The sequence below is a fragment of the Melospiza melodia genome, chromosome Z (assembly GCF_035770615.1).
Source record: "Melospiza melodia melodia isolate bMelMel2 chromosome Z, bMelMel2.pri, whole genome shotgun sequence".
Classification (NCBI taxonomy): Eukaryota; Metazoa; Chordata; class Aves; order Passeriformes; family Passerellidae; genus Melospiza; species Melospiza melodia.
Window position 1 is genome coordinate 50,993,929 of NC_086226.1, and position 13,940 is coordinate 51,007,868.

Consider the following 13,940-nt stretch of genomic DNA (forward strand, 5'->3'; position numbering starts at 1 on the left):
TTATTTTAAGAGTTCTCCAAATATGAAAACAGCAACTGGTTTATAAGAAGTTTGTTTACCAAACAAAATCAAGCTGTCAGCGTCAGTTTTCTCAAAGATGTAACTGGGATGGGTCTTTGTAAGGGGCCAGGCATCTAGCAAAGCTCTTTGGTGTGTAACTGGCAGTGTAGGTTGTTTTAGCATCTGGGAGACTGTGATGCTTTGGGCCTGACCAGACAGGCTTGTAGGTTTACGTAACTGTGAGAGAATGAGGTCCGTGTTGGGTCCAAAATGTAGCCAAGAAATCTATTGGTTTTGCTGGGAAAGTCTGGAGCATGAGTGATGGGTTTTAGTCCATTTCATAGCCAAGGCTTATAGTCTTCCTTCACTGTAGAAGAGCTGTTAAATGCCTCAGTAATTTTATTAAGCTGGGCCAAAGATCGACACATTTTGGCTGGCTTTTCATTTAGGTGCTTCCAGTGTGTCCAAGTAGTGGTGTGAATGTCCATTTTCTCCAGAGGAAGAAGATAAATATCAGGTTTTCTGGTGAATACAGGAGGCTGTAGTCAAGCTTTATGTTTTTCCTGAAATCCAGTTGTAGTGGAGAAAGGAAGACAGGGCTGGTTTTTTCTGGTATGGTTTTGGAAGCTTAGTTGGCTGACCAGCCCACCCCTGGTAGGAAAATTTGTGTGTAGTGAGACCATCAAATGAAACATAATTGACCTTGTATATCTGAATTTTATGGACATAATGTTTCACCAGAGGAGGTGGCACATCACAGAATCACTAATTTGAAGAGACCTTGAAGATCATCGAGTCCAATCCATGCCCTAACACCTCAACTAAACCATGGCCCCAAGTGCCACATCCAACCTTTTTTTAAACACATCAGGAATGGTAATTCCACCACCTCCCTGGGCAGACCATTCCAGTACTTTATCACTCTTTCCATTAAAAAAAATTTCCTAATATCCAACCTATATTTCACTTGGTGCAGCTTTAGACTGTGACCACTTGTTCTGTCAGTTGCTGCCTGGAGAAAGAGACTGACATCCACCTGGCTGCAGCCGCCTTTCAGGAGATTGTAGAGAATGATAAGGTCACCTGTGAGTCTCCTTTTCTCCAGGCTGAGCCCCCCCAGCTCCCTCAGCCATTCCTCACAGGGTTTGTGTTCCCAGCCCCTCTCCAGCCTCGTTGCCTCCTCTGGATGCGCTCAAGCACCTCAAGGTCCTTCCCAAACTGAGGGATCAGAACTGGACACAGCACTCGAGGTGTGGCCTCACCAGTGCTGAGTACAGGGGAGAATGACCTCCCTGCTCCTGCTGGCCACACTGTTCCTGACACAGGCCAGGATGCTTTGGGCTTCTTGGCCCCCAGGGCACACTGCTGGCTCATGTTCAGCTGCTGTCACCAGCACCCCCAGGTCCCTTTCTGGGCACCGTCCAGCCACAGCATCCCCAGCCTGTAATGCTGCAGGGGTTATTGTGGCCAAAACACAGGACTTGGCACTTGGACTTGTTAAACATCATCTTATTGCACTCTGCCCATCCATAATTCATCCTGTAATTGGTTATGTACTCAAAGAGAGCCTTGCTTTTCTGGCCCGGATTCAGAGGTTTACAGCTTTGAGTGGCAACAAGTCCCCTGTAGAAACTGTCTTTCTGGACAATGGTTCTGTGGTAAAATTTCTCTTTTGATGGAGCAAACCCATTGTTTGGTCTGGTCTGCTGTGTCTTGGTTCATTCTGTAACACACAGACATCTGAAATGAAAAAGGAATCATATTGAGATGCTCAACTGAAATCCTTTGACAAGTCCAGCCATATAGCAATATTATGATAATTACATTTTCTATTTCAATAAATATTTGTTTGTGATGTAGTGTTTCACTACTCTTATTCAAAGAGCAGCTGTAGAATACATTATACACTACTGTGTTACGCCCCAGAAACGCTGTGCATCTACACAGAAAGTTGAATCAAACAGACCTGTACCCACTCACGCCTACAGAGACCATGAAATACCATGAGGGAAGATTCAATTGTATTCTCTGTCTCACAGAGACATTTTCTGCAGGTAGCTGAGTGGGTGCCATCCTCATGCTCAGTAACCAGGAATTATGGAGGTGTGGCATGTAGCTACTTAAACACCTTCCTGCTGCTGTGTTGTGGCTGGCTCCGGGCACAGAGTATGCCCGTGTCTGCAGGAGGTTTGGATGTCTCCCACAGCATCTCTGGGACAAGGAGAACCGCACATCCACTCTGAAGGCTGAGCTGCAGTGCCACCCCTCCTCTTTCTGCCTTCTCACTTGGCCTGGTTGCTGACCCCATTCCTCAGCTGCACAGCTGGAATGCTGCCTATGGTTTGCCAGGTTCAGAGGCTTGCAGCTCATCTTGGTGTGAGCAAGCTGTGCTCTGTGGCATCTCCTCGGCCCTTGGCTTTGCTCTCCCTGATGCCCCTGCTCTCAGAACAAACAGAAACTGAGAAAGAACTTGCAACGCTGACCCAATTCTTCCTTATTAGAAAAACTGTGCTGAAATTTGCAGAATAAGTCTGCACTAATGTGAAGCACTGAATTATATTGCAGGAATAGCCCGTATTCCAGAAATCTTGAATCCAAATTTATGACTAAGAAAACATTTTAGGTGGTATTTTAGGGACATTCATATGTTCCTTTCTTGACAGGATATCAGGGAAATAAATGAGGCCCTGTAATCTGAAAAGATTTGTGCTGTCACACTAGGAATCTATTGCAAAACTGCCTCTTTGACCAGCGCTGAGGAAGACCATAGTTTTTTCCCCTTACTAGTAATTTTGTGCAACTTTCCCTAGAGACCATTATGGTTACTGGTAGGAAGCTGAAATGAAATAGTCTTGGATCTAACCCAATGGGTGGTATTTGTTTTCTTTTTATAATTTTCCTTCCTTTCAAACCACACTAAGAATCGTGAGGCAAATAGGCTTCCAGCTGACTCTGCACAGGAAGGAAGTCTAGATGTCAAAGCACTGTAGAGTAAATTATGCAATTAGGGTATTTGTATCAGGATATTTGAATTCTTCAGTCCAATCAGAATTTGGCGCTCCTGTTTCCCTTGGGAAGTAGGAGATGTCCAGGCACCACCACAATGGTGAGATGCTGACTGTGTGCCCATGCCTAGGGTACATAATTTTCCTGGAGAAACAGTCGAAACAGTCCAACAGGGTGAACCAGAACATACACAGATGTGTTTTTACAGGAAATGCATTAATAAAGTGTTAAAAAATGAGAAGCTAATGAGATTCAGACCACCGCTAAGAGGAGGTTTGTTCAGAGATCTCACATTTCAGCTGCCAACCAAGAGCTACCAAAAAACTTTTCAGGTTCTCCCACCATCTTTGTTGGAGAACACTCTGTGCATTTTGGATGTAACCACAGCTCTTGCAAAATATTCAAAATATGATAAGCAAGTCCATCTGTCTTCAATTTTTTTAATTTATAAGCTCTACACATTTAGAGACCTCATAGGTGTTATGAATTTATTTTACTTAGTGTAAGCCAGCAGTGCTACTATTCCTTCAAAATATGTTACAGTTTTATTTCAACTCTAATTCTTAACCATAGATATTAATAGTTTCCCATATAGACAATCTTGAAAACATTAGGGGGTACAGGAGGGAATTCAGGATATGAACCATATGTTGTTGGAGGGTTAGGCACATCTCCTTATAACCAAGCAAGGCTTAATTAAAATTAGATTACATATCTGAAGATAGGCAGAAACAGCTACATGTGTAGCCTAGAGGAGATGAGAATTTTGAAACTTTAAGTTGCAAAGTCATCTGACATGAACTGTGACAAGCAATAGCAGCAACTTAACCCTACAGTGTCATTTGGTATATGATGTGTTCAGTGGGAAAGAACATGACAATACAGTAGGAAAGGTAACTTAATACCAGAGCAGCACTATTTTAGATGCTGTTCCAATATTTTAGTTATGATAATTAATTGAATACAATGTTCTAAACACTTGGCTGAGGTGGAGATAACTTTCTTCACAGTGGCTGGTGTAGTGCTGTGTGTTGGATTTGTGCTGAACACAAGAGTTGATAATACAGAGATATTTATGTAATTGCTGAGCAGGGCTTACACACAGCCCTGCTTTTTTGTACTCCATGCTGGTGAGGAAGTTGGGGGTGCTTGGGAGGTTGGGAGGAGACACAGCCAGGAGAGGTGACCCAAACTGACCAAAGGGACATTGCAGACCACATGGCATCATGTTCAGTACATAAAGTGGGGGGAAGGGGATTGTGGGCAGGCATCTGGAGTGATGGTGTTTGTCTTCCCAAATCACTGTCACCTGTGATGGAACTCTGCTCTCCTCTTGATGGCTGAACACCTGCCTGCCCATGGGAGGCAGTGAATTAATTCCTTGGTTTGCTTTGGTTTTGTGCACTGTTTTTGCTTTCCTTATTAAACTGTCTTTATCTCAACCCAAAGTTTTCCAGCTTTTACCCTTCTGATTCTCTCCCTGATCCTGCTGGTAGGGGAGTTAGCGAGTGGTTGCCTGGGGCTTGGCTGCAGCCTGGGGTTAAGCCATGACAGTAGGGACCACTAAAACCTAGCAATGCTTAGAGAATGGTGCAATGAAAACTTGCAATTTTTGTTGAATCTGGGCCTTTAAGAGAATTTATTCAGTATGCAACTCGATCTTTGAGGGGGCTTGGACAAAAATTTCCATTTGCAGAGTTCGGAAAAATACTGTAAATTGTAACCAAATGTGGCTGTGATACCTTTTATTAGAGCTCTGGAGTTACACTTAAGGTGCTGACCTAAACACTGAAAAAAGACCAAAATATGCATATGTTTCAGATATGGAGAGGTTAAGGCTATCTAAACACAGAAGGATAGATCCACACCTTGCATATAGCAGCTCTTTTTATTGGTTTCACCAAAGTTATTCCAATGAATACCATCTGGTGACATTGCCTATGCAAAACAAAGTGTTCAAAAGTGTGTAGATATGGATATTCTGCACCTGTGGGTCATAGTCTTCACAATTCAAGTAATTCTAAATCGACATTTCTTGTGTGTTTAAAGTACAAACTGCAGTTTATGCTGTTGCAAACACACAGCTGCAAACATGCAGCAATTAGAATAAAGTACAACTTTCAATCATTTCAGCCAGGTAATTTTAATGATGCATTCACATGCCTTTTATTCCCCAAGTTCTTTCATCATTTTCACTTCCAAGAAAATATTGTCTGTGTACATTGGGACAAATCTGCAGTAATAAGCACCAGTCATAAGCTATTATATTTGCACAGTATAATAAAACGAAATACAGAAACACACAAAACTATTTATCTGCCTATCCATGTTAGCTAGCAGAAAGGTGATCAGAGGAGAGGTAAAATCCTCTGACTTTCTATTTATGACTTCCTACCATAACTAGGAGGGTTGCTCTAACTGTGTAACTCAAAGTTTTCTCCCAGTGCACGGGGAAGACAATTAGTGCTGCTGAGGAGGAGGGGGAAAAGCTCCCAGAGAAACAAGCCACCAAGTTAGTGCAACTGAGAAACAAGGACATAGTTAGAGGCACACCTTACCTGTTTTACCAGCAGTAGAGCTCGTGCATTGTGTCTGTACTTCTTGTATGCATCTCTTGTACATTCACGGAATAACTCCACAGCAAACACAAAAAGGGTCTCATGCTTCATGAGCTGCTCAGACCTAGAAAATTCTGTATATTTTACACATGCCTTATCCACTGAATGTGGGGATCAGCTATGCAGTACCAGGAGTATGTGCAGTACATCCTAAATGTAAAGATCCTGTTGTGGGATCAACATACAGGAATTCCCATGGCCCTGTTTCTACCGAGGATTCCTGTAGGCCTGTTAGGTATGGAAAGGAGGTGAAAACAGAGAGATCTCAATGCTGCCATTAATGCAGTGCTGTATTACCAACTACCTACTTCTGTCTGCATGATTCCTGCACAGCGTGTTAGCCTACATATAGAGAAGGAATAAAAACTGCACAGTGTTTTGATCTGTCTTCTTCAAAAGTGGAGTTATCTGTGAAGTCCTGAACAAAGCTGCAGGGGCAGCTTACCTTTGTAAGTGGTTCTTATATCCGTCTTGGTCCTGGGGGTATGTCTCCTCATCCTCCAGGACAGACATGAAGATACTTGAGACATAGTGTAGGAGGAGGTAAGTGGAGGTCAAATCTGTATTCTCATGTCTCTTGACATGCTTTTCAGACGGTTTAGGTTTCTGTGGCAACTCTTCATGTGCTATGTAATCTCTCCTGTGAAGAATAATTTCATTATTTCTTTTTTGTTCCAGAAAAAAATGTGCTCCTTTTTCTGGACACACAAAGAATTGAATACTTCCCCTCACCTCCCCCAGCTAAGAAAGTTTGGATATGATGCAAGCACTTAGTGAAATACACAAGCCTTTTACATTTTAAAACATGGATGCTGCAAAAGGAACAGAGCCAGGCCAGGCCAGGTTTCCCCTTCTTTCCACCCATCTCTGTTCTACAGTGGAATTACACCAGAATACATAACTCCTTTTAAAGGGCAGTAATTATAGCAGGCTATCTACTGTGCATAGGAAACAAAGGAGAGAGGCAACAAGAGCCTTCCCAGACCAGGCTGGGGAGGTAACATCAGAACAGTTTTACAGCAAAACACCAGTTGGGCAAGGAAACATCAGCATGGCCAGACAGTCAGCTTTTTCTCAGCTTTTGCTTTAAAAGAGCTACTTAAGATGCTAGGGTAGTGTAACTTAACTCTCAGGCAACCTTGCAGAAGCACAACAAGACTGAGAAGAAAACTTGACCTTCCAACATTCATCATCCTGAACCTATTTCACTGCCCAAATCCTTTGGTACAGGGCAGAGAGTCTGCTGCCTGGCACAAGGAAATTCACTTTCTTACCTCAGAAGCACTTTCTCCACTGTGTGCATATCTGTTTAGACCATTGGCAGTCAGCCAGGAGAAGCAGTCAGTATAGGAGCTATTAAAGTATTAATATTGCACTTTGCTTCTGGAGTGATGCTGAGTGAGCAGGAGCCTGAGCCTCTGAATACACTGTATTAGTGATACATTTTAGCAAAATATACAAGGCGCTCAAAAGTCCGTGTAAAGCACAAGAGAGAATTCACTTTGCAAAGTATTAGGTATAGTGGTAAGAACAGAAATTCAGAAGTGAAAAATAATCAAGAACATCAAGGGGTCCTTATGTAGATGTCACACATGTTCCAGCCGCTCGGCATTCTGTTTTCAGCAATCTGAAGCAAATTTATTTTTTAAGAAGGCTCAGGAAGAGACAAGCTGCAACACCACATTCACCATCCTCAGCAGCAGGGAGAGCCCAGTAATGGAGAGGGTTTTTCCAAGCCAGTCACTGCCCAGTTCCATATTTAAAACAGTCAATATGTACCAGAGCCAAGAAATGGATCACAGGTAGGCAGTACTTTACCACAGTGATGAAGTGTTTTCTGGAAGTATGAGAAGGGGATGGAGTTAGCAGAGTTCTACATCAGAATGGGTTCTGCGAGAGCTGAAAGAAGTCATCACTAAGCCACTTCTCCATCATTTACAAGCCACCCTGGCTAACCAAGGAGGTCACAAAAGACTGGAGGTTAGCAAATTATTACCCCCAACTATAAGAAGGGCTGGAAGGAGGACATGGGGAGCTACAGGCCTGTTAGCGTGACCTCGGTGTCAGAGGAGCCACAAAGTAGATAATCTGGAATGTCATTCTAAGGCAACTGCAAGACAACCAGAGATAAAGCCTGGATTTGTGAAACACAGGTCCCCTGTCCTGCTTGGCCAAAGTGATTGTTTTCTATGACAAGGTGACGGGATTCATTGATGAAGGAAAGGCTGTGGATGTGTCTACCCGGGCTTTTGTAATGCCTTTGATGCCATCTCCCAAAGCATTCTCCTGAGAAACTGGACGCTCCTGGCTTGGACAGGTGCTCTCTTTACTGGGTAAAGAACTGCTTGGATGGCTGGGTCCCAGGAGTGTTGGTGAATGAAGTTAGATCCAGCTGGAGCCCAGCCACCAGTGGTGCTCACCAGGGCTCAGTATTGGGGTCAGCCCTACTTGGTATCTTTATGAATGATGTGAACAAAGGAATTGTGTGCAACTTTACTCAGTTTGCAGGTGACACCAAGCTGGGCAGGAGTGTTGATCTGCCAGAAGGTCAGAGGGCTCTGCAGAGGGATCTGGACAGGCAGGACCTATAGGCTAAGGCCAATGGCATGAGGTTCAACAAGGCCAAATGCCAAGTCCTGCCCTTCATCCGTGTGAGAGACTGAAAACCTGAAAGAATTAACCTGAAAGAGCTAATGTCTCAAACATTTGACAGAAGAGAAAAGGAATGTTACCATGCCAACTAGATAAGATGTGGTTAGAAAAGAGGGTCTTGCAGAAGTAGCATAGTGCATCTCTGGACCAGCTTCCTTATCTTGGGTAACTATTTTTAAGAACAGATTTGAAACCATGAGACCATTCAACCCCTTCTGAAAAGTTTGGGAATAACAAGATGCACCTGCAAGGACCAGTCTATAAATGGTGTGACAGCGAGAAGTGAGGGTATGCTTCCATCATCCATGCACCTACCATCCAGAGGAACGAGACTAGAGGCAGTACTGGTGCCCTGGGTGGTAACACAGATCTGTTTTCTTTACTTCTACTTTCCTAACTCTCCTTCTTCCTTTCTTCCTCTGCTTAAAAACTTTGAATCACTGCTGCTGCAGGCTGTTCAAAAATCACCGTTGTTCAGAAAGGTTTAATCTGTGGCTGTCCAGAAAAGTTTAAATCATTGCTGCCACAGACCTCTCAATTTACCAGAAGATTTAGATCGTTCCTACCATAAGTAAAACTTTTTAATTAATCACACAGCGTTGTTTTGCCGTAATTCAGCCCATGAGTGCTTGAGAACATGGGCTCCCTCGGAGCAGGAGGTGCAGGACTGTCCTCTGGGGACCTGACACGTTACAACAGCCCAGGCAGTGCTGCAGGCTGGGGGCGAGTGTCTGGAAAGGTGCCCAAGGCAAAGAACTCAAGGATGCAGGTCAGCATCGGCTGAACACGAGCCAGCTGTGCCCAGGTGGCCAAGAAGGCCAGTGGCATCCTGGCCTGTGCCAGCAACAGTGTGGCCAGCAGGAGCAGGGCAGGGATCATGGCCCATGCTCATCACTGGTGAGGCCGCTCTGTGCTCACTTTTGGGCTACACTCACTACTCACTGCAGGAGTAGTAAGTAGTGAGTGCACTCACTACACTACACTCACTACAGGAAAGACACTGAATTGCTGGAATGCGTCCAGAGAAGGACAATGGAGCTGGTGAAAAGTCTGAAGCACAAGTCCTAGGAGGAGTGGCTCAGGCAGCTGGGGTTGTTCATACTGGGGAAGGGGAGGCTCAGGGGTGATCCTATCACACTCTGTAACTACCTGCAAGGAGGATGTGGCCAGCTGGGGGTGACTCTTTTCTCCTTGAGAGAATGACAAGAAATGGTCCCAAGTTGCACCAGTGGAGGTTTAGAATGGATATTAAGAAGAATTTCTCTACAGAAAGGATTGTAAAAGACTGGAACATGCTGCCCATGGGACGTGGTTGAATTCCCCACTCCTGGAGGTATTTAAAAGCCACGTAGGTGTGGCTCTTAGGAATAGGGTTTACTGGTAGACCTGGCTAAGTTAATGGCTGGGCTTGATGTTCCTGGGGTTTTTCCAGACTAAAGGATTCTCTGAGGACAAACGGGTGGTGTTAGCTGGTAAGACTTCAATAGTCTTCTCTTAGGTCTCTACTTTGACTCAGCAAAGACAACAGTGGTATTACTCAAGATTTTGCCTCAGATGACATAAGAAGTAAGCATCAAGATCAGGCAACAGCCACCATTTGAAGAGAGGGAAGCTCTCAGATCCATTTTAAAGGATCAGATTCCTACTTATGAATTCATGAGTTCCTTCTGTGGACAAATACTTCAAACATCATTCTCCAAGGAGCAGGGAAAAGCCCCAGAACTTAATTCCATCAGGGTAATGGGCAGAGTGTAAGTATGAGGATTTCTAAGCATCAAAGCTGAGAAAAATAAACAGCCCAGCAATCCAACAGTGACAAGCACAGTTCCTCAGTGCTCTGTATGGGGAATGGTGTTATTTAATATCATTATTAATGGCATAGTCAAAGGGATCAAGTGCACTCTTAGCAAATTTGGAAGTGACACCAAGATGAGTGATGTGGCTGACAAATGAAGGACAGGATGCCATTCAGAGGGACCTGGACAAGCTCAAGAATTGGGCCAGTGGGAACCTCATAATGTTTACCAAGACCAAGTGCAAGGTGCTGCACCTGGGTTGGGGCAGCCCCAGCAGCAGCACAGGCTGGGGATGAGCAGATCAGAGCAGCCCTGCTGAGAAGGATGTGGGGATGCTGGTGGATGAGAGGCTGGACATGACCCAGCCATGGGCACTCCCAGCCCAGAGAGCCAAACGTGTCCTGGGCTGCATCCAGAGCAGCGTGGGCAGCAGGGCCAGGGAGGGGATTCTGCCCCTCTGCTCTGCTCTGCTGAGAGCCCACCTGGAACCCTGCATCCAGCTCTGGGGTCCCAGCACAGCAAGGACATGGAACTGATGGAGCAAGTTTATCCAATAATAAGCAGTAGAAATATTTGTGACTAACGTCAGCCTGCTGCCATCTTCTGGTAAAAAGTTCAGGCCATTAAACAACAGCAAATACAATTGTCCCCACTGTCTTGGACTTTTATCCCACAGGAAGACAATGTAATATTACTTGTGGAGTAAGTACTTCGAGAGAAACAAGAAGGTCATTGATCTCACAGGGATTAAGGATCCTTTTCGTAAGTCCCCTTAAGTGACCCTTTACCATACATGCAGTAACCTGGACTGTCAGATGAACAAGGTGCCTTCAGCATCCTTTCTTAATCCACTTGCGTTACAATTAGGTACATTTTGATTTTTATAAAATATTTATATTTTATATAAATATTTCCAAAATGTCTATTTTGAAATAAAATTTAGGAAGATATTAATTTAGGCCTCCTACTTATGCAGTAAGTGAAAAAATTACTGCCAGAGCATTAAACTGTAAGTCCTTGATAAAGTCATGATTTTCTAACCTCTAGCACTTCCCACTAACTGAAAAACAATGATTGCAAGAAATATTAACTGATGACTAATACAGGTTTCCAGATCTAAACTTCTAAGCAGCAGGGAGAGCACTTAGAAATAAGCGATGAGTAAAGTTTACCTGCCTGACCAGTATCTGCCTAAAAAGATAACCAGCACAGCTGATCAACCCCCAAGAAACCCTTCTTGGCTCACACCAATACTCTTATCATTCTTCAGGATCAACAGCTTTGATTTGCAAGAACTGGCTGTTCATGCTCCCTGACTACACAAACTACATTGAAAAGCAATGTGTGACCACTGACTCTGAGTCTCAGTCCTGTTCTTTACTGGTTTGACTAGCTTTAAGCAACCCCATGTCCTTGAGATCAATAGAAAAGACTGAGTCAAGGAAGAGGAACAGGTTAGGCAGCACTTAAACAAATGATACGCTTGGGTCCATGGAGTACCCGCAAGAAATACAGCAGTATCGTAATGCAATTTTGAGGCATTTTCTCTGTCGTTAAAAGGTTGTGACAACCAGGAGAGGTTCCTTATGTCTAGGAGAAAGTAAACATCATTCATCACATGCCTTCAAGAAAGGCAAGAAAGATTTTAACCTCAGTCCTTGTAAAGATGGTTGAGTAAATAATCTTGGAAAATCAGTTCCCAATACTGGCTGTCAAGTGAGCTGGAGGAGATCATTTGGAGTGGTCAGCATGAAAGGGAAATCATGCTTAAGCCAAACAGAAAACCTTCTACAAGAAGACTGGCTTGGTACAGTCTTCTGTAGGATGAGGCACAGAGCCGTAGATACTGCATATCTTGAGTTTGATAAGCTTTTTGACACTGTCACCCACAAGAACCTCATCAACAAACTGACAGAAACATGGGCCAGGTAAGTGGACCCTGAGGCAAAATAAATAATGCTCTGAGCTGCTAGACTCAAAGAGTTGTGATCAGTGGCACAAAGTCCAGAGGGCCACCACCAGCTGTGATTCCAATGACTGGGAAATGGGGTAAAAGCTATTATATATATATCTTTATAAATTACATATATAATGGGATACATGACACACCTTCAGGCAGTTTGCAAATGACACAAAACTGGGAGAAGAGGTTGATACACCCAATGCGTGTGTTGCCATCAAGAGGGATCTCAACAGGATGAATAAATGGGTCAATATGATTCTTCACTAGATTTTAGTCTGAAGGCCTCTTGGAACAATGACTGTTTCTATTTGTCTCATTAACTAAACTCCTTAAAAAAAAAGTGCGTAAATCGACTATTTAAGCAATTGATAATGTCCCAACACCAGTGAAATGATTGTGTCCCTGGCTCGTGGAGTACTTTATAATAAATATGAGAAACTTTCCTGCAGCTTTCTCTGACTGTATTTCTACATGCAAAGAAGTAAAATGTATACAGCTTCAACAGACAGACTGCCAGAAACATAAAACCTGTGTGTGACTATGGATTAGATTCACACTTTGGGATGACGGCCTACACATAAATTAATCAGAAACTAGTCTTTGTGCCACAGAAAAACACGAACCAAAGTAAGATCTTATTTAGAAGTGATAAAATGCCCACAAGAGACAAAAATGTATGCTAACTCTCTGCAGTTGTGCTTTTTTCTAGTTACACACAGAATTCCCCAGGTGTAACCCCATCCACAATCAGCAGACACAGCTCAACAGTTCCACACAGACTGAAGTGTAGGTATGCATCTCCAGGGAGGATGGTCTGAAAGCATTCCCATACAGAAGAGCTTCCTCCAAACAGTGCCCCACTGGAGCTAACCCAGCTGAACTTAAGCACTGCAGGGGGTAAGACAGAGCTCTCCTACAGTGTTTTGCCATCACCAACAGAGCAATTTCTGCCAAAGTTTTTCTAAATGATGCAACACAGAAGACTGAAGCAGAACTATCAAGCCATGAATGCAATTCAGGTTTGCTAAAAGACTCTCTGTCTGAAATTAATCTAAGTACTCATATTTTCAGTCTCTATTCATCCTATCTTCCCCCAGTCTGTTTTAGCTGGGCTAGAGTTGATTTTGTTCACAGTGGCCAGTATTGGGCTCAAACCACTAATTTTGTAGTTTTCACCCTTCTGATTCTCTCCCACTACTTGCAGAAATTAATTCACAAGACTGTACTTGCATTTTTCAACGCCCAGTGAATTAGTGATATTTCAAACATTCTTTCAGCTTTACTTTTCAATAAAAAGAGACTGATATATGCTCAGTACAGAGAGAACATACAAAGTACAGACTGCCAAGTTATGTGTTATCCTTTATATAACTTAAGAGCAATTTATGTTTTGTCCCAGCTACAAACTGATCTTTGGATATGCCACTACCAGACACCATAACACTTGATCCAATCACGGAATGGGTCAGGCCAGAAGTGACCACAGCAGGTCATTTGGTCCAACCTCCCTGCTGAGGCAGGGTCATCACAGAGCACATTGCACAGGATCACATCTAGATGGGTCTTGAGTATTTCCAGTGAGGGAGGCCCCCACAGCCTCTCTGGGCAATCTTTCCCGGTGCTCTGTACTGCACAGTAAAAAAGTTCCCCATGTTCAGATAGAACTAACTGCACATCAGTTTGTTGACTCTTGTGCAATTGCTCAGCATCACCAAGCAGAGCCTGATCCATCCACTGACACCCCTCCCTCAGACACAGACACTGATGAGCTCCCTATCAGTTGATTCTTCTTGAGACTGAACAGGCCCAACTCTCTCTGTATATCACATTGCTCATGATATAATAAATACTATAGAACTTGGAGGAAAAATATTTCAGGCACTTCATCAAACCTTTGTGAGCAGT

General features: G+C 43.6%; 1 protein-coding gene across 1 annotated transcript in view; it reads right to left on the reverse strand.

Moving 5' to 3' along the window:
- SAXO1 (stabilizer of axonemal microtubules 1) overlaps positions 1 to 13,940 on the reverse strand; it is an 18,191-nt gene continuing 4,251 nt past the window's right edge. Inside the window, 8 exon segments of the mRNA XM_063181381.1 lie at positions 1 to 108; positions 110 to 308; positions 310 to 590; positions 592 to 755; positions 1,532 to 1,712; positions 5,565 to 5,698; positions 6,070 to 6,167; positions 6,169 to 6,264. Coding sequence (XP_063037451.1) covers positions 1 to 108; positions 110 to 308; positions 310 to 590; positions 592 to 755; positions 1,532 to 1,712; positions 5,565 to 5,698; positions 6,070 to 6,167; positions 6,169 to 6,264 — 1,261 coding nt within the window.